Below are 20424 nucleotides of genomic sequence, written 5' to 3'. Positions count from 1 at the left end.
TTCAAGGCAAAAGTGCAGCAGGTGATAGAAATTAGGCCTGATACAAGGCCCCAAACTAGGATTTAAAGCTAGAGAAATGATTAAATCAAAGAAAACATTAACCCATTATCAAAAATTATTGTAGATCTAGAGATTCCCAAAAAGGAGCCAGTAGCTGCATACAAGTAGAGATTCAAAGGTAAAAATGGATTTTTCACAACAACTACATTAATACCTGGAAGAAATAAAGCAAAAGAAAAAGGATGAAATAAAAGCTCTAGGGGAAAGAACTGGACAGAGAACAAGAAGTCTAAAGGAAAAAGTATGAAACCTCATCCAAGTAAGAGATTCACTGAGAATTAGAATGAACTAAATAAGAATCAATGACTCCATAAGTTAGAAATCCTAGCTATAGCAATAAGGCAAGAAAAATAAATTGAGTGGGGCAGCTAGGTGGCGCAGTGGATAAAGCACCAGCCCTGGATTCAGGAGTTCCTGAGTTCAAATCCGGCCTCAGACACTTGACACTTACTAGCTGTGTGACCCTGGGCAAGTCACTTAACCCCTTTGCCCAGTAAAAAAAAAATAAAAATAAAAATAAAAAAATAAATTGAGTGAATAAGCAAAGTCAAAGAGTAAATAAAATTATCATTTTTGCAGATAATAGGGTAGTTTTCCCAGAGTCAACTAAAAACTTATCTGAAACAATAACTTTTGCAAAGTTGCAGTATATGAAATAAATCCACATAAATTATTAGCAATATTACACAAAAAAAAATCCAATAGGAAGTAATAAAAAAAATTCCAATATATAAGATACTTGGGTATGTAACTACCAAGACAAACAGGAATTATTCAAATACAACTAAAAATAGTCTTTACAGGAACAAAGAAAGACCTAAAATATAGATCAAGCCAATATAATAAAAATAACAATACTATTTAAATTAGTTTAATTCATTCTATGCTATACCAAATTACCAAAGGATTACTTTAGAGACTTAGAAAAAATGTTTACAAAGTTTATTTGGAGGAACAAAAGATCAAGAATCTAACAGATAAGCAGCAATGATCAAAACTACTTGTTACTAATTTAAAAACAGAGGTCAATCAATGGAACAGATAAGCTACAAAATACAGAGATGAAAATGAAAGTTGACTAATGTTCAATAAACCCAGCTACCTGGGTAAAGACTCACTATTTTACAATAACATCTGGAAAAAAACCAGAAAGTAGTATGGAAGAAATCAGATTTAGACTAAAACATATACCACATACCACATGAATTCCAAAATTCTACTTAGCTAGAAAAAAAAGTCATGTCATAAACAAATTAGAAAAAGAATGCAGAAATTACCTTTCATATTTATGAACATGGGAATAGTCTGTGACCAAAAGATAAAGAAAGGGTTACAGAAATTAAAATGAACAATATTGGTTACATAAAATTTAAAAGTTTTTGCAAAAATAAAATCAATGCAGCTAAGTCAGAAGCAGAAAGTTACAGGGAAAAAATCTTTCCAGCAAATTCCTCTGATAAATGTCTCATTTCTCAGATATATGGGAAACTGATTTGCAAATATAAGAGTCATTCCCCAATTGATAAATAATCATAAAGAATATCAAAGGCAATTTTCAAAGGTAGAAATTCAAGCTATCAATAAGACAATGAAAAATGTTCTAATCACTAAGTCAGATAAATGCAAATTAAAACAACTCTGAGATCTCACCTTATATTCATCAGACTAGAAAAGTTGACAAAAAAGAAAAATGACAAATGTTGGAAGGGCTACAGGAAAACAGAAAATGCACTGCTGGGGAAGACATTATGGAAAGCAATTAATAAATTGCTTTTTGAAACCAAAAAGCTACTAAATAGCACACGCTTTTTTATCCAGTGATACTATTACTACTCTTATCCCCTAAAAATAAGTCAAAGGAAAAAAGTGCCCATATGTACAAAAATACTTATAGCAGTTCTTTTTGTGGTGGAGAGCGAGGGATTGTCCATCATTTGAGTAACAGCTGAAAAAATGGTAAATTAATAAAATGGAACACTATTGTTCCATAAGAAATAACAAAAGGGAATTTTCAAAGAATTTCTGAGAAACCTACTAAGACTTCTATAAATTACTGCAAAATGAAGTAAGCAAAACCAGGAAAACAATTTATACAATATTTGTACTATAATTTGTCCTAGACAAGTTTGAAAGGCTTTAGAACTATGATCAACGCAGTAATAAATTATGACTGTAGAGAAATGATGATAAAGAATGCTACCAGGGGCAACTAGGTGGTGCAGTGAATAAAGCACTGAACCTGGATTCAGGAGGACATGAGTTCAAATCTGACCTCAGACACTTTGACACTTAACTAGCTGTGAGACCCTGGGCAAGTCACTTAACCCTCACTGCCCTGAAAAAAAAAAAGAAAAAACAACAACCTGGTTTTCCTCTTCAAGTTCCGGGCCCACGATTGGCAACATGGCTAAACACACCAAGAAGGTCAGAATTGTTGGTAAATATGGAACACGTTATGGTGCATCCCTCAGAAATTAGCCAGCATGCCAAGTATACCTGCTCCTTCTGTGGCAAGACCAAAATGAAGAGACAGGCTGTGGTTATCTGGCATTGTGGATCCTATATGAAAACAGTGGCTGGTGGTGCATGGACCTACAATACCACCTCTGCAGTTACAGTCAAATCCGCCATCAGAAGACTGAAGGAATTGAAAGACCAGTAAAATCTTCTCCCCATCAAATATCTGTAGCCCACAGTCCAACAATAAATGGGTTAATTTATGGAATAAAAAAAAGAATGCTACCAATCTCCTGACAGAAAGGTAATGGACTCAAGATATAGAATGAGAAATAATTTTTTTTTACAAGACCCCATATAGGAATTGTCTTACTTGACTAAAACTTGAGGGTTTTCTTTTTCTTTTATTCTATTGAGAGGGGGCAGGAGAGAAAATAAATGTTTGTTAACTAATTTTTTTAAATATTTTAAATACCTCTATAATAAAAAAAGAAAAGAAAAAAACAATTGCATTAGTTCCATTGAGAAGTGATGAAGGTCTGAACTAGAGTTGTGGTTATATGAGTGGCAAGAAGAGGAGACATATGAGGGATGCTGAGAAAGTAGAAATAACAAAATTGAGCAATTGAATGGATATGGAAAGTGACAGAGAGTGAGTAGTTGAGGATGTCACCAAGGTTATAAGCTTGGGTGATTGGGAGGATTGTGGTGCCCTGATAGGGAAAATTAGAAGAAGGGAGCGTGACGGAGAAGTCAAAGAAGTCCAAAATGATAAGATCAACAAATGAGACAACACAGAAGGAAAATAGAAGGGAGAATAGGACAGAGCTTGGAGGACATCCACAGAGCAAAAACAAACAAAATGAGCTATCAGATATATAGAGGGAGATATAGAGAATAGTGTCACAAAAACCTAGGGAGGAAAGAGTATCCAAAAGGGGATAGTGACTGCCAATGTAAGGTATTGCAGATAGGTAAAAAATGTTCAATACTGAAAAAAGAACATTAGATTTCGCAATTAAGAGAGCGCTGATAATTTTGGAGAGGACAGTTTCATTTGAATGATGAAGTAAAAAGTCAGACTCCAGAAGGTTTAAAAGAGAGGGAGAGAGGCAGCTAGGTGGCACAGTGAATAAAGCACCAGCCCTGGAGTCAGGAGGACCAGAGTTCAAATCCAGCCTCAGACATTTGACAATTACTAGCTGTGTGACCCTGGGCAAGTCACTTAACCCTCACTGGCCTGCAAAAAAACAAACAAACAAACAATAAAAGAGAGGGAGAAGAAAGGAAGAGGAAGCACCATATGTAGTAGACAGCATTGTCAAGGAGTACAATAACAAGGAGGAGAGACATCGGACAATGGCTAGTGGATATATTTAAATCAAGTGAGGGCTTTTTAAGAATGGGAGAGATATACAGAGTTGGGAGCCAAGATGACGGAGGAAAGGCAGTGAGCTCCCAAACTCATGACACAATTGCTCCAAAAAACATCCAAATAACGCCATAAGAAAATGCCCGGAGCAGCAAAACTCACAGAAGAATGTGCTAAAATCATCTTCTAACCAAGAACGGCTAGGAAGGTCAGAAGGAGGGAGCTACTGTGTTGATACAGGAGTCGAGTCCAACCCACAGTCATCCTGACACAGATCCAGTCCCAGGAAGGCCCCACCAGAGAAGGAGACCCCCAAAGCCTCTGAATCAGCTGAAGCACCAGTGTCATCTGGAACTAAGCTCACAGTCTGGTGAGTGGGCTGAGCCCTGGGCAGGAGAGAGACTATAGGGGTCTATGCTGGTGCTAAGCAGAAATTTGATTTTACACCCCTGCTGAGAACCAGGAGGTAGGCTCGAGTAGCAAGGGCCCAGGTGGGGGCGGGGCACAGGCTCATTGGAGCTGACAACCACAATACACAAAGCTGGTTGATCAGCAAGCTGGTCTGGGGTCATCTAGGACCAGGAAACAGGCTGAGCAAGGGAAGAACCTAATTCTCCTTTAAATCATACCACCTGGGACTTCTGAATCTTGGGATACTGCATCCTGGAAACAGTGCCCCACTTTAAGGAGCTAAAAGTCAAGTAAAAGAAAGGCAAGATGAGCAGACAGAGAAAGGTGAGGACCATAGAAAGTTTCTTCAGTAACAAGGAAGACCAAGGGGCACCCTCAGAGGAAGATGTCAACATTAGGGCCCCAACATTAGGGAAAAGCTTCCAAGAAAAACACAAATTGGTCTCAGGCCATAGAGATGCTCAAAAAGGACTTTGAAGATAAAGTTAGAGAGGTAGAGGAAAAAGTGGAAAGAGAAATGAGGGTGATGCAGGAAAGACATGAGAAAAAAGTCAACAGCTTGTAAAGTCAAATGGAAAAGGTGGTACAAAAGTTATTTGATGAAAATAATTGCCTAAGAATGAGGATTGAACAAATGGAAGCCAGTGACTTTATGAGAAACCAAGACACAATAAAGCAAATCCAAATGAATAAAAAAATAGAGGGCAATGTGAAATATCTTCTGGGAAAAACTGCCGACCTGGAAAATAGGTCCAGGAGAGAGAATTTGAAAATTATTGGTCTACCTGAAAACCATGATCAAGGAAAGAGCTTAGACACCATCTTCCAAGATATTCTCAGGGAAAATTGCCCTGAAATTCTAGAAGGAGAAGCTAAAATAGAAATTGAAAGAATCCACCGATCACATCCAGAAAGAGATCCCAAAAAGAAAACTCCTAGGAATATTATAGCCAAATTCCAGAGCTCTCAGGTTAAGGAGAAAATATTGCAAGCTGCCAAAAAGAAAGAATTCAAGTACTGTGGAGCCCCAGTCAGGATAGCACAAGATCTAGCAGCTTCTACATAAAAGGACTGGAGGGCATGGAATATGATATTCCAAAGGGCAAAGGAAATGGGATTACAACCAAGAATCACCTACCCAGCAAAACTCAGCATTATCTTTCAGCAGAAAAAATGGGACTTTAATGAAAAAAGAAGACTTTCAGATATTTGTGATGAAAAGACCTGAACTGAATGGCAAATTTGACTTTCAAATACAAGACCCTAGAGAACCATAAAAAAAAAAAAAATTGGAGCTGGGAGACATACCTGGGGTGGTGCAGTGGGCGACTGTCTTGTGTCTGAGACCAGGTTTTGGCTGGGATCCCCCTGGGTCCAGGGGTGATGATTTGTTCACTGTGTCACTTAGCTAGATGATAACATCTTTAGGGTTAAATTGAGGGGTGAAGGGAATTCACTGGGGGAGGGGGAAGGGCAAAAGTGAAATTCTACATGAAAGTAACAGGAAAAGGCTTATGGAGTGGGGGAAGAGATGGGAGAGGAGCAGGGCAGTAAATGAATTTTACACTCATCAGAAAAGGCTCAAAGACCTTAAACTCATCAGAGCTGCCTTAAGGAGGGACTAACACATACACCCAACTGGGTGGAGTAATCTATTTAATCTGGGCAGTAAATGAGCCTAACACTCATCAGAATTGGCTCAAAGACCTCAATCTCATTAGAATTGGCTCAAGGAGGGAATAATGTATGCACTCAACTGGGTGGAGTAATCTCTCTAACCCTGCAGGAAAATAGGAGGGGAAGGGGATAAAGAGAGAGAGAGAGAAAGAGAGAGAGAGAGAGGCAAAAGAAGGAAGGGCAGAGTTGGGGAGAGGACAGACAGAAGCAAATCCCTTTTGAAGAGGGATAGGATGAAAGAAGATGGATAATAGAATAAATATCATGGGGAAGGGAATAGGATGGAAGGGAAACAGTTAATAATAGTAATCATGAAAAAGAAAAAAGGGGGAAAAATTGTACAAAAATATTTATAGCAACTCTTGGTGGAGGCTAAGAATTGAGAATCAAGGGAATGTCCATCAATTGAGGAATGATGGAAAAAGCTGTGTTATATGATTGTAGTGGAATGGTCTTATGCTACAGGAAATGATAAACAGGATGATCCCCGAAAAACCTGGAAAGACTAATGAACATCGATGTATAGTAAAGTGAGCAGAGCTGAGAGAACATTGTGCGTAGTGACAGCAGTATTGTTTAATGAGCAATTGTGAATGACTTATCTACTCTCAGCAGTGCAATGATCCAAGACAATCCCAAGGAACTAATGAGGAAGCTTACTATGCACCCCCATAGAAAGAACTGATAAAAAGAACACTTGTGGATTGTACATATATAACCTGATTACGATCTTGTGGAGGGGGGTGGAAAGGGAGGGAGAGAGAAAAATTTGGAACTCTAAATCTTATGAAAATGAATGTTGAAAACTACCCTTACATGTAAATGGAAAATAAAATAAATGTTTGTTGCTAAAAAAAAAAAAAGAAGAATGGGGGAGACATGAACATGTTTGTAGACAATAATGAAGGAATCAGAAGATAGGGAGAGACTGAAGATAAGAGAAGGCATATCACAAAACATGAAATGAGGGGCAGCTAGGTGGCACAGTGGATAGAGCATCAGCCCTGGAGTCAGGAGTACCTGAGTTCAAATCCGACCTCAGACACTTAACACTTACTAGCTGTGTGACCCTCGGCAAGTCACTTAACCCCAATTGCCTCACTTAAAAAAAAAAAAAACATGAAATGAATCATCTAAAATCTATACTTTACTCTTCTCAAACATAAAAACAATGTAAAATTTCCACCATTACTGCCTGCCATTGTTACAATGTAAACTCCACCATTTTAACTGGCTTATCCACATGGAGTGGTGATAAGAATATTTTATGCTGAAAATATTACTACTGTTATTGCAGTAGTATTTAATATAAAGTATGCTTATATATCTAAATGTTAAATTAATGATGTGAAGTTTATAATAAAATGCAAGTTTCTAAGAACTGCTTTTTAAATGTTACATATAAACACCAAAGTCAGGGTTATGACCCTAAATCTACTCTCCTTTTCAAGGCTAAAAGATCTTATGCACATTGTAATGAAATTTGTCCAACTAATATTTTATAGCCACCTTTTATGCCAGAGCACCATCCATGAGGGAAAACAGGTAACATCCATGAAGGGAACCAGTACCTTCAAATCTTTTGTGACTGTCATAATCCTCAGAACAAATCACCTCAATAAATCTGTTCTGTAGAATTCATTATGATGAGCCAGAACTTCAGTGACACCATCATCACCATTCAAAAAGCTCCACAATAAAGACTGGCAAGTAGACCAGATGATCCCAAAAATGAAATTTTCAACCATTTCCTCTGGGATTCATGATGGACTCGATTCTTCTTTAGACTAGGGATAGAAAATAAACTAATATCAATTTTCATCCAACATTTAATTGAATATTCCAATAACATCAATGTTAAATTCATATAGAGCTAACTCTTAAAATAGCATTTTAGCTGTCTCACATTATTCCTGCAATAAATACTCCCAGAGTCCATACAGCTGACTGAAATTTAACCAGAGCTTTATGTCAATCAACAAATAATTATCAAGTATCTAACAGACTTTCAGAGAAACATAAAATATAGCACCCTCTCCACAAGGCCATCACAATCAGGATGGACAAAGGTAGGTAAAAATACATATGTAGAAATTAAAGAACAAGGTTATTATCTAACAAAGTTTTAACTGTGCATTGACCTGTGATTTAATTGGTCTTCCGGACTTGAAATAAGGTTCAACTTCACCCCCCAACCCCTCCTCCAAGATCCCTTGAGAGTCAAATACAAATGACAGAAATCACCCCAGCTACAACAGCAGGACTTTGAACATTACACCTAGGAACTAAGGACTGTTCAAAATTTGGGGGGCTGGGCCACAATCCACTATGCCTAGGAGAAATAGTACAGCATCCAGCTAGATCCAGTGGAGTTCTGTCCCCCCAAAAGTCACTTGGGGCAGAGACTTAGGGTGGTGAACTGTGAAATACCATTGTGGGAAGAGGCTGAATCACTTTTAAGATCTACCTCCCAGGGAAACCACCTTCAGAAGAAAAAGAGTTCAAAAGTGAGCAATGACTGTTGGTGGAGTTGTGAATTGATCCAACCATTCTGGAGAGCAATTTAGATCTATGTCCAAAGGGCTATAAAAATGGGCATACCCTTTGATCCAGTAATACTGGATCTATAGGTCTATATCCCAAAGATATACCCCCCAAAAGGGAAAGGGACCTGTTTGTACAAAAATATTTATAGCAGCTCTTTTTGTTGTAGCTAAGAACTGAAATCAAGAGATGCCCATCAGTTGGGGAATGGTTAAACAAGCTGTGATATATGATTGTGACAGAATATTATTGTGCTAAAGAAATAACAAGCAGAATGATTTCACAAAAAACCCAGAAAGACTTACATGAATTGATGCATAGTGAAGTGAACAGAAGCAGAATATTCTACAAAGTAACAAAAATATTGTTCAAATGAAGAACGGTGAATGACTTAGCAATACTTAGAAATACAATGATCCAAGACAATCCCAAAGGACTAATAAAGAAGCATACTATCTGCCTCTAGAGAAAGAACTGATTAAATACAGACTGAAACATACTGTTTTTTACTTTCTTTCTTTTATTTTTTTTATTTGATCTTCTTATACAAAATGACTAATATGGAAATGTTTTACATAATTGCATATTCATAACCTATATCTGATTGCTACCATTTCAAGGAAAAGAGAGGTGAGTAAGGAATAGAATTTGGAACGCAAAACTTTAAATAAAAATGTTTTTTAAATTAGAGGGAGGGGCAGCTAGGTGGCGCAGTGGATAGAGCACCGGCCCTGGAGTCAGGAGGACCTGAGTTCAAATTCGGCCTCAGACACTTGACACTTACTAGCTGTGTGACCCTGGGCAAGTCGCTTAACCCCAACTGCCTCACTAAAAAAACAAAAAAAAAATTAGAGGGAAAAAATTAGAGGAAAAAAAGAAAGTAAGTTAACAAGGGAAAATAAGGAAGGGAAAGACTGAAATTACCAAGATCTCAGAAGGAAGAAAACTCAAAAACCTTAGCCATAAGTGGATAAATTAAGGAGGGGAAAATGTCAACAGCAGAAGAAAACAGGCATCAAGATCTAATAAAAGAGCTTAGGCATCTATAAATAGATAGATTTCCTCTATATAACAGACAGAATATATTTATGTAAAATAAAAGAAAATTACTTAATGCAAGAGACAAAGGACCCCATAAAATTTGGGGAGAACATGGAACCAAAATATGGTATCTCAGTTAGGAATAGAAATCTATCTTGCCCTACAGGAAAGTTGGAAGGGAAGAGGAAAAGAGGAGAGGGAAGGGTAATAGAAGGAGGCAGAGTAGTCAGAAGAAAATGACTTTGAGATGGTAGAGTGTGAAGAGAAAGATAAACAGAAGAAAAAGCAGAATATAGAGAAATAAACAGTAATCATAACTGTGAATATGAATGGGATGAAATTACTCATAAAATGGAAGCAGATAACAGAGTTGGTCAAAAACCAGAATCCTACAAGATTTTTTTTTTTTTACAAGAAACACACTTGAACCAGAGAGACATACACAGAGTTCAGGTAAAGGGTTGGAGCCAAATCTAACGTGCTTCAGCTGAAGGGGAAAAAACAGGGGCAGCAATCATGATCTCAGACAAAGCAAAAACAAAAAGAGATCTAATTAAAAGAGATAAGGAAGGAAACTACATTTGGCTAAAAGGTACCATAGACAATGAAGTAATATCAATACTAAACACATATGGACCAAATGGTGGTATATAGTATCAAAATTCTTAAAGGAAAAGTTAAATGAGTTATTGGATAGAAATAGACAGCCAAAAACCATATTAGTGGGAGACCTCAACTTGTCCCTTTCAGAACTAGATAAATCTAACAAAAAAAACCCAACAACAACAACAAGAAATAGGTTAAGGAAATAAATAGAATTTATAAAAATTAGATATGATAGTACTCTGGAGAAAAATGAATGGGACTAGAAAGGAATATACCTTTTTCTCAGCAGTACATGGTACCTACACAAAAAATGATCACGTATTAGGGCAGAAAAACCTCACAACCAAATGGAGAAAAGCATAAATATTAAATACATCCTTTTCAGTTCCTAATGCAATAGGATAATTACATTGAATAAAGGGTCGTGGAAACACAGATTAAAAATTAATTGGAAACTAAATATTCTTATCCTAAAGTTGGTTGGTGCTGTCTTTCATTCTCAAGAGGACCAAAGTGATATTACTATGTTGGGATCAAGGTACAGTGTGGCTGATCAAACCAATATGAGCTTGGAAGGTTCTAACCACCAGTATATCACAATGGTCCATAAGAACATAGGCTCCTAATTTTGTGCATCTAATGTTTCTTTTAAGATGCTTCAATTCTGCTTTTTCTCATAGAGCACACCATGCTGGGTGGTCCTGTGCCAGTTTCTTCCATGTCTCATAATCAGTTCCAAAGTTCTTACAGCTAAGTCATGCAGATCCAGCCCCAGGCAGGCCACTCCTGAGGAGCCTCTAGGCTGTGGCTGTGGCTGCTTCTGGAACTTGGCCCACAGATGGTGAGGGGGTTGAATGGTTGGCCAAAAGAGATTTCAGGGGTCTCTGCTGATGTTGACGTGGGATTCTGTTATTTTGCTCCGGTTTGGAACCAGGAAGCAGTCTTGAGTGACAAAGGAACTGGGATTAAAACCAAGAATCACATACCCAGCAAAACTGAGCATAATCTTTCAGGGGGAAAATGGGAGTTCAATAAAAGACAGGACTTTCAGGCATTCATGATGAAAAGACCTGAACTGAACAGAAAATTTGACTTTCAAATAGAAGACCCTAGAGAAGCATAAAAAGGTAAACAGGGAAAAGAAATCATGAGGATACTTTACATTCTACATGGGAAGAGGATACTTATAACTCATAAGAAATTTCTCATTATTAGTGAAGCTGAATGGAGTATACTCAGAGAGCACAGGTGTGAGTCGAATATGAAGGGATGATATCTTTAAAGCCTTTATTTTCTTTATTATTTCTTTGTTTTATTGTTGTTGTTTTGTTTTGTTTTTTGGTGGGGTGGTCAGGGTTGGGTAGCTTGCCAAGAGTCACGTAGCTGTTGAGTGTCTGATGTTGAGGCCAGATTTGGGCTCAGGTCCCTCCTGGGTCCAAGGCCTGGGTCCACCGTGCCACCTAACTTGCCCATGTTGATATCTTTAAAAAATAAAATTAAGGGGGAGAGGAATACACCGGGAGAAAGGGAAAGGGAGAGGTGGAATGGGATAAAAGTATCTCACATAAAAGAAGAAAAAGCATATGGAGTGCAGGGGAAGATGGCAGAGGTACAGGGGAGTAAGTGAGCCTTGCTCTCATCAGAACTGGCTCAAAGAAAGAATAACATACACACTCAATTGGGTATAGTAATATATCTTGCCCTGCGGGAAAGTTGGAGGGGAAGGGGATAAGCAGGGAGGGATAAAGGAAGGGAGGGCAGATTGGGGGAAGGGGCAGTCAGAAGTAAAACACTTTTGAGGAGGGGTAGGGTGAAAGAAGATAGGGAGGGAATAGGATAATAGGTAATACAGTTAGCAACAGTAACTGTGAAAAAAATTTGAAGCAAGTTTGTTCAATAGGCCTCGGTTCTCAAACACAGAGAGAATGGAGTCAAATTTATTCAAATGAGAGCCATTCCCCAATTGATAGATGATCAAAAGACATGAAATTTTCAGATGAAATAATAAAAGCCATATAATAATATAGCCATAAGAAAAAATGCTCTAACTCACTATTGATTGATATTTTCTCTACAGAGAAAGAACTGATGGTATCTGAAAACAGATTGAAGTATATTTTTTTTGTTAGTTTCTTCTTTCTAAAGTATTTTTGTCTGTTTCTTTCACAACCTGACTAATGTGGAAATGTTCTCCATGACTGCACATGTATAACTTATATGAATTGCTTGAGTTCTTAAGGGGGGCTGGGAGGGAGGAAGAAGAGAATTTGGACACCAAAGTTTTAAAAATTGATGTGAAAATGTGTTTATACATATAACTTGGGGAAAATTCTAAATAAATAAATGGGAATTAAAAAAAAAAAAAACCTTGAAAGTGTCCTTGTATCACTTCTTTTGACCTCTGTTCAGTACTTGCCTCGTGTAAGTTCTCTATAAAATAGTCTTTTAGACAAATGTACATTTGGCATTTGAACATGCCAGGCCATCGAAATTGCACTCTCTGCAGTAGAGTTTGAATCCTTGACAGTTTAGTTCAAGAAAGGACCTCAGTGTCCAGATATTGTCAAGTTTCATAGCCATACAACAATGCAATGAACACAATGGCTTTATAGACCTTCACTTTGGTAAGCAGTCTAATACCTCTTCTCTCCCCACACTTTCCTTTGGAGTCTCCTGAACACTGAGCTAGCTCTGGCCATGGCATGTACTAGCTTCATCATCAATGTGGACATCCCTGGAAAATATACCGCCTTGAGTAAGTGATCTTATCCATAGCATTCAAAATTTCTCCATTTGTTATAACTGATGGTTCCCGTATGGATGGGTGTGTGCTGACTGTGCAGAACCTGTATTTTCGTGGTAGTGTTAAGTCAAAATTAGCACAAGCAAAAGAGTATCAATCATACCTTCTTGCATATCCGCCTCAGGGGCTGCACTGAGTGTACAATCATCTCCAAACAAAAAAGTCACGCACAAAATCTCCTTCCACTTTAGTCCTTTTTTCCTTTGGGGGGGGGAGCAGGACAATGGGGTTTAAGTGACTTGCCCAGGGTCCACAACAGCTAGTAAGTATCAAATGTCTGAGGCCATATTTGAACTCAGGTCCTCCTGAATCCAAGGCTGGTGTTTTATCTACTGTGCCACCTAGCTGCCCCCTCACTTTAGTCTTGACTTGCAGCCTTTTCAAGTTAAATAATTTATCATCAGTGCAGTAGCTAACCTGGATGCAGTTTTCAACCTCAATGAATGAGTCTGACAACATTGCTGAAAACATCATGCTAAAAAGCATGGGTGGAAGCACACAACTCTGCTTCACTCCATTGGTGACTGGAAAAGCACAAGAGCATCATTCATTATCCAGAACACATGCAAGTATGCCATCATGAAACTGACATATAATACTGATGAACTTCTATAGGCAACCAACTTTTTAAAAAATAAAAGTATTTTATTATTCTCCAGTTACATATAAGGATAGTTTTCAACATTTGTTTTCATAGGATTTTTAGTTCCAAATTTTTCTCCCACCTTCCCTTCCCTCCCTCCTCCCCAAGATAGAAAGCAATCTGATATAGGTTATATATGTGCAATCACATTAAACATATTTCTGCATTAGTCATATTGTGCAAGAAGAATCAGAGCACAAGGGAAAAACCTCAAAAAAAGAAGAAAAAAAATGCCCAAAAGTAGAAACAGTATGGTTCAATCTCCATTCATAATCCACAGTTCTTTTTTCTGGGTGTTGAGAACATTTTCTATCATGAGTTCTTTGAAATTGTTTTGGATCATTGTACTGCTGAGAAGATCAAAGTCTATCACCATTGTTCATCACACAATACTGCTGTTACTGTGTACAATGTTCTGGTTTGCTCTCTCAGTCAGCATCAGTTCATGTAAATCCTTCCAGGTTTCTCTGAACTCCTCCTGCTCATTGTTTCTTTTTTGTTTGTTTGTTTGTTTGTTTTTTAGTGAGGCAATTGGGGTTAAGTGACTTGCCCAGGGTCACACAGCTAGTGAGTGTGTAAAGTGGTCTGAGGCCGGATTTGAACTCAGGTCCTCTGAATCCAGGGCCGGTGCTCTATTCACTGAGCCACCCTAGCTGCCCCCTGCTCATTGTTTCTTTACAAACACAATAGTATTCCATTACATTCATATATCACAACTTGTTAGCCATTCCCCAACTGATGAGCATTCCCCTTGATTTCAATTCTTTGCCACCACAGAGAGCTGCTATAAATATTTTTGTACATGTAGGTCCTAGGCAACCAAATTTTTAATCCTAAAGAATAAGTGAGCCAAAGAACAAATAATAGAAACAGTCAATAATTTCATTAAGATAATGACAGCAATGAGACAGCATACCAAAATTTATGGGATGCAGCCAAAACCAGTACTTAGGGGAAATTTCTTATCTCTAAATGCTTATATCAATAAATAGAGAAAGAACAGATAAATGAATTAGGCACGCAACTAAAAAAGCTAGAAGAAAAAAAATTTAATCCCCAGTTAAACATCAAATTGAAATCAAAAGATATTATGACATTGAAAGTAAGAAAAACCAAAAAAATTTTTAATTAAAAAAATAAAAAGAAAGTAAGAAAAACCATTGAACTATTAAAACTAGAAACTGGTTTTATGAGGGGGGGGGGGAGTCAAATCAATTAACCACTGGTTAATTTGATTTTTAAAAGAGAAGAAAACCAATTACCAGTATCAAAAATAAAAAGGAATGAAGAGGAATTTAAAACAATTATCAGAAGCTATTTTGCCCATTGTGTAATAATAAATCTAACAATCTAAGTGAAATGGATAAATATTTTTTAAATAATAAACATTTTTATTTATAGTTTTGAGTTCCAATTTTTAACCCTCCTTCCTTCCCACGCCCCTCCCCTGAAGCAGTTAAGCAAACAAATATGGGTTATACATGTGATTATGTAAATATTACACTATTAGTCGTTTTGTACCAAAAAAACCTGATTAAAAGGGAAAAAAATCAAAGACAAGTGAAATAGCATGCTCTTCAGTTTGTGTTTAATCTATATCAGTTCTTTCTTTGGTGGTGGACAGTATGTTTCATCAATAGTCCTTTGGGATTGTCTTGGATCATTGTATTGCTGAGAAATGTTAAATCATTCACAGTTCTTCATCAAACAATATTGCTATCTTTGTGTACAATGTTCTCTTGGTTCTGCTCACTTCACATCAGTTCATACAAGTTTTTCCAGACGTTTCTGAAATCATCCTGCTTGTCATTCTTTATACCACAATAATATTCCATCACCATCATATACCACAATTTGTTTAGTCATTCCCCAATTGATGGGCATTACTTTTGATTTTAAATGGATGAATATTTACAAAAATGCAAATTGTCCAGATTAACAGAACAGGAATAGAATACTTAAATAAGCTATCTTAGAAAAAGAAACTGAACAAACCACCAATGAACTCCCTAAGAAAAAATCCCCAGTACCAGATGGATTCACAAATGAACTCTACCAAACACTTAAAGAACAATTAATTCCAATACTATATAAATTATTTGGGAATAGAGGTAAAGAATGAATCCTACTAAATTACTTTTATGACACAAGTATAATGTTAATACCTAAGCCAGGAAGAGCAAATACAGAGAAGAAAACTCTATACCAATTTCCCCTAATGAATATAATGCAAAACATTTTCAATAAAATACTAGGAAGGAGATTACAGCAATAGATCAAAAAAATCATATAGTATATCCAGGTGGGATTTATATCAAGAAGGTAGGGTTGGTGCAATATTAGGGCAACTATAAGCATAATTGACCATATTAATAACAAAATCAACAAAAATCACATGATTATCTCAATAGATACAGAAAAAGCTCTTGACAAAATACAACATTCATAGGAATAAATGGAGCTTTCCTCAAAATAAGTAGTATTATCTAAAACCATAAGCAAGTACTACCTGTAGTGAGGATAAGCTAGAAGCCTTCACAATAAAAACATGAGTTAAGCAAAGATGCCCATTATCAGCACTATTATTCAGTACTGTACTAGAAATTCTAGACAGCAATAAGAAAAGAAACAGAAATTAAAGGAATTAGAATAGGCAATGAGGAAACAAAACTATCACTCTCTCGTTTTTGTTTTTTTTTTTTTTTGGTGAGGCTATTGGGGTTACGTGACTTGACTCAGGATCACACGGCTAGTAAGTGTCAAGTGTCAGAGGTCACATTTGAACTCAGGTCCTCCTGACTCCAGAGCCAGTGCTCTATTCTCTGAGCCACCTACCTGCCCCAAAATTATCACTCTTTACAGATGATATAATGGTGTACTTGGAGAACCCTAGAGTATTACCTAAAAAACTCATCAAACAGGGGGCAGCTAGGTGGCACAGTGGATTAAGCACTGGCCCTGGATTCAGGAATACCTGAGTTCAAATCCAGCCTCAGACACTTGACACTTACTAGCTGTGTGACCCTGGGCAAGTCACTTAACCCCCACTTCCCTGCCCCTCCCCCCAAAAAACTCGTCAGATAAGAACTTAGCAAAGGGATAGCAAATCCAGACCTCAAACTATATAATAAAAACAGTAATCATCAAAAACATCTGGTATTGATTAAAGAATAGAGAGATCAATGGAATAGACTAGACATGGAAGATTCATAAACAACAGAACACAATAACCCAGTGTTTGATAAAGTGAAAAACAAATTACCTTAGGGAAAGACTCCCTACTTGATAAAATCTGCTGGGAGATTCTTGTCGTTTCTATCACTATAACATCTCTATAAAAACTATTCACTCCTGGGGCAGCTTGGTGGCACCATGGACTAGAGCAACCGGCCCTGGAATCAGGAGTACCTGAGTTCAACTCCGGCCTCAGACACTTAACACTTACTAGCTGTGTGACCCTGGGCAAGTCACTTAACCCCAATTGACTCACTAATTAAAAAAAAAAAAAAATTCACTCCTTTCCATTCACACAATCAACATGGTAGTTCAGGGATCTCACACATCTCACCCTGGCTTTATGCCTTTATTTAATTGCTAAGACTCTTCATACTCCAATATACACATCTCCTATCAAATTTTAAAGTTTCCCTATTTCCTCTAAGACCAAACTATAAGGTTCTTTGATTGACATTTAAAACTCTTCATGGGCAGCTAGGTGGCACAGTGGATAGAGCACTGGCCTGGAGTCAGGAGTACCTGAGTTCAAATCCGGCCTCAGACACTTAACACTTACTAGCTGTGTGACCCTGGGCAAGTCACTTAACCCCAATTGCCTCACTTAAAAAAAACAAAAAAACAAAAACCCTCTTCACAACATGGTCCTTTTTCTATTTTTCTAGTGTTCTTACACATTATTTCTCTCTTTGCACTCTACAATTTGGCCACACTAGCTTTACTTTACTGTTCACACAAGACACTCTACATCCCATCTCTAGGCTTTTGCAGTGGAAATCCCCCATGCTTGGAATGTTCTACATCCTCACATCTGATCTTGAAGGAAACCAGGAAAACTAGTAGGCAGAGATGAGAAGAGAGATATTTCAGGCAGGGGAAAATACCTGGAGCAGAGAAAGGAGTGTCTTATCACAAAGCAGCAAGGAGATCAGTGGTACTGGATTGAAGACTATGTGGCAGGGAGGTAAAGGTATAAAATTTGGAAAGTAGTGGAGAAAGGTTATCAAAGAAATAGGATCTGAATTATGGTCATATGTTAAAAGGTGGAGTCAAGGTAGAAAGCTAGCCAGAAGCAATGAAGCAGGCTCTCTCTCCAAACTCCACCAAACATATCTAGAAAGTACTGGACTAAATCCTGAGAGTGAAATGCAGCAAGGAGTCACAGTGAATCATTTTTTCCTACCTAGGACAACTTAGAGAAACATTCGGGCCAGGAAATGCTACACACAGAGCACTACAACATGGGGAAGTGGTTGTGCACCAGGGCAAGCAGAGGTCTCAGATGCATGCCAGGGTACTCCAAATATATAATAGGGCACTTTGGGACAGAGATGGGTGCCACCTGGCAGCTTTGTCTTCTACTGTCCAGCTCTGCAGATCTGAGAAGACTTAGAGGAGACCTATAAGGAGACCCCTTCTCAACCTCTCCTTGGCACACACCCTGTGCTGTGTACTGAGAGGAGCAAGGGGGTGGAGCAAGATAGCAGGTTGAAAACAAGCATTTTTGCTAGAGCTCTTCTAATGTATTCCCTCTATAACAACCTTAAAAAAACATGCCAGGGCAGCTAGGAGACACAGTGAATAAAGCACTGGCCCTGAATTCAGGAGGACCTGAGTTCAACATCCGGCCTCAGACACTTGACACTACTAACTGTGTGACCCTGGGCAAGTCACTTAACCCCTCATTGCCCTGCAAAAAGAAAAAGAAAGAGATCCCAGGAAAACCACAGAATCAGGTGCCATCTGGCAGCTCTGTCACTCATTACCCATTTTGGGGTTGTAATTTCTGGGCAAAGAGGAGTGGTAGCAGTCATGAGGGCCCCTACTCATGTAAGGGACCAGAGCACAGACCTGGAAGGCAGTGACCAGACCTCTTCCCAGATCACACCACATTGAAAGTACCAGATAAAGCCTCAAAGGAAAAATGCAAATTGGGGACACAAGCCCCAACAAGAATTCCTAGAAGAGCTAAAACAAGAATTTTTTTAAATTGGCAAAAAAAATTATTTTAAAAATTAAATAAGTGATAGAAGAAAAATCAGGAAACTCAATAAGAGTAATGCAAAAAACAATGAAAAGAGAAATTACAGCTTGGTAAAAGATACACACAAAAATACTGAAGAAAATAGCTTCTTAAAATTAGAACTGGGTCCAGTGTAAACAAATGTTTCCATGAGGCATAAAGAAAGAATCAAGTCTAAAGACTGAAAAACAATGGAGAGGAACAGGTTCAGAAGTATGCAGCAGCTGTGAGCTCAGATCCAGAACTTGGCAGATTAAATATGAAGCTTAAATTCTGTTACTCTGGGTTTTTTTGGGTGTGGGGGGGAGGCCAATTGGGGTTAAGTGACTTGCCTAGGGTCACACAGCCTAGTAAGTGTAAAGTGTCTGAGGCCTTATTTGAACTCAGGTCCACCTGTATCCAGGGCCAGTGCCTCTATCCACTGCGACACCTAGCTGCCCCTAGTTCTGTCACTCTGAATCAACAGTTATCCTGGATGGTAGAGTAGTTTAAGTTGACAGTGTACTGTGATGCAAACCCAGGTCCTGTCCAGAAGTACACAAAGTCTATACCTAATATCACAGCAAGTGATGATGCTCTTCTTTATTTTGAGCCTGTATTCTTGTTGTTTTCTGTCATTTCAGTCGTATGACCACCCCCCTTTGGGGTTTTCTTGGGCAAAAAAAGCTGGAATGGTTTGCGTTTTTCCTTCTTTTATTGATGAGGAAACTGAGACAAACAGGGTTAATTGCCTTCCCCAGGGTCACACAACTAGTGTCTGAGGCAGAAATTTGAACTCGTGTCTTCCTGACTCCAGGAACAGCACTCCAACCACTGAGCCACCTAGTCACCATTTAAAAATCGTCATTCATCGGGCCGCCTAGGTGGCGCAGTGGATAAAGCACCGGCCCTGGATTCAGGAGGTCCTTGAGTTTCAATCCAGCCTCAGACACTTGAACACTTACTAGCTGTGTGACCCTGGGCAAGTCACTTAACCCCCATTGCCCCGCAAAAAAAAAAAAATTTTTAAAAGGGGGCAGCTAGATGGTGCAGTGGATAGAGCACCGGCCCTGGAGTCAGGAGGACCTGAGTTCAAATCCGGCCTCAGACACTTAACACTTACTAGCTGTGTGACCCTGGGCAAGTCACTTAACCCCAATTGCCCCGCAAAAAAAAAAATCGTCATTCATCAATTAATCAGCAAATCTGTACTAAACGCCCCCTTCCTATGTAAACTCCAGCAGAGATGCTGGAGAAGGAAGCCTGCCCAGCCCAGCTGTCCCACAATCCACTCTAACAAAGATACAGGAAGAGCCCTGAAGAAGAATGAGAGCAAAAACCAGAGTGGGTCCTTTTACCGGTCCTGGTCAGCACAGGGAAGCCCAAGCAGGTGTCGAGCCAGGCCTCCCCCATGGCCGCACCCCCAATTCTCCTCTCTTCTCTCCTTCCTCCCTCCTGTCCTGGCACTGCCACCACATACCTGTCCAGGCGCCGCGATTGTACCAGCTCTACCCCAGCCGAGAGCCGCCTTGGGTCCGCTTTAGCCCCACCGCGGTCGTAAGGTGCCATGGTAC

The 20424-nt window shown here is 38.5% G+C and overlaps 1 protein-coding gene and 1 pseudogene across 1 annotated transcript in view; one reads left to right on the top strand and one right to left on the bottom strand.

Annotated features, from left to right (window-relative positions):
- Positions 1–13119, bottom strand: part of OGFOD3 (2-oxoglutarate and iron dependent oxygenase domain containing 3) — a 55339-nt gene extending 42220 nt beyond the window's left edge. Inside the window, 5 exon segments of the mRNA XM_044003316.1 lie at positions 7549–7614; positions 7617–7679; positions 7682–7764; positions 7884–7924; positions 13075–13119. Coding sequence (XP_043859251.1) covers positions 7549–7614; positions 7617–7679; positions 7682–7764; positions 7884–7924; positions 13075–13119 — 298 coding nt within the window.
- On the top strand, positions 2464–2756 carry LOC122754136 (annotated as a pseudogene).
- Positions 13120–20424: the final 7305 nt, after the last annotated feature.

The sequence above is a fragment of the Dromiciops gliroides genome, chromosome 4, assembly GCF_019393635.1.
Source record: "Dromiciops gliroides isolate mDroGli1 chromosome 4, mDroGli1.pri, whole genome shotgun sequence".
NCBI lineage: Eukaryota > Metazoa > Chordata > Mammalia > Microbiotheria > Microbiotheriidae > Dromiciops > Dromiciops gliroides.
Note: the sequence above shows the minus strand (reverse complement) of the source record. Positions and strands in the feature narration are given on the sequence as shown.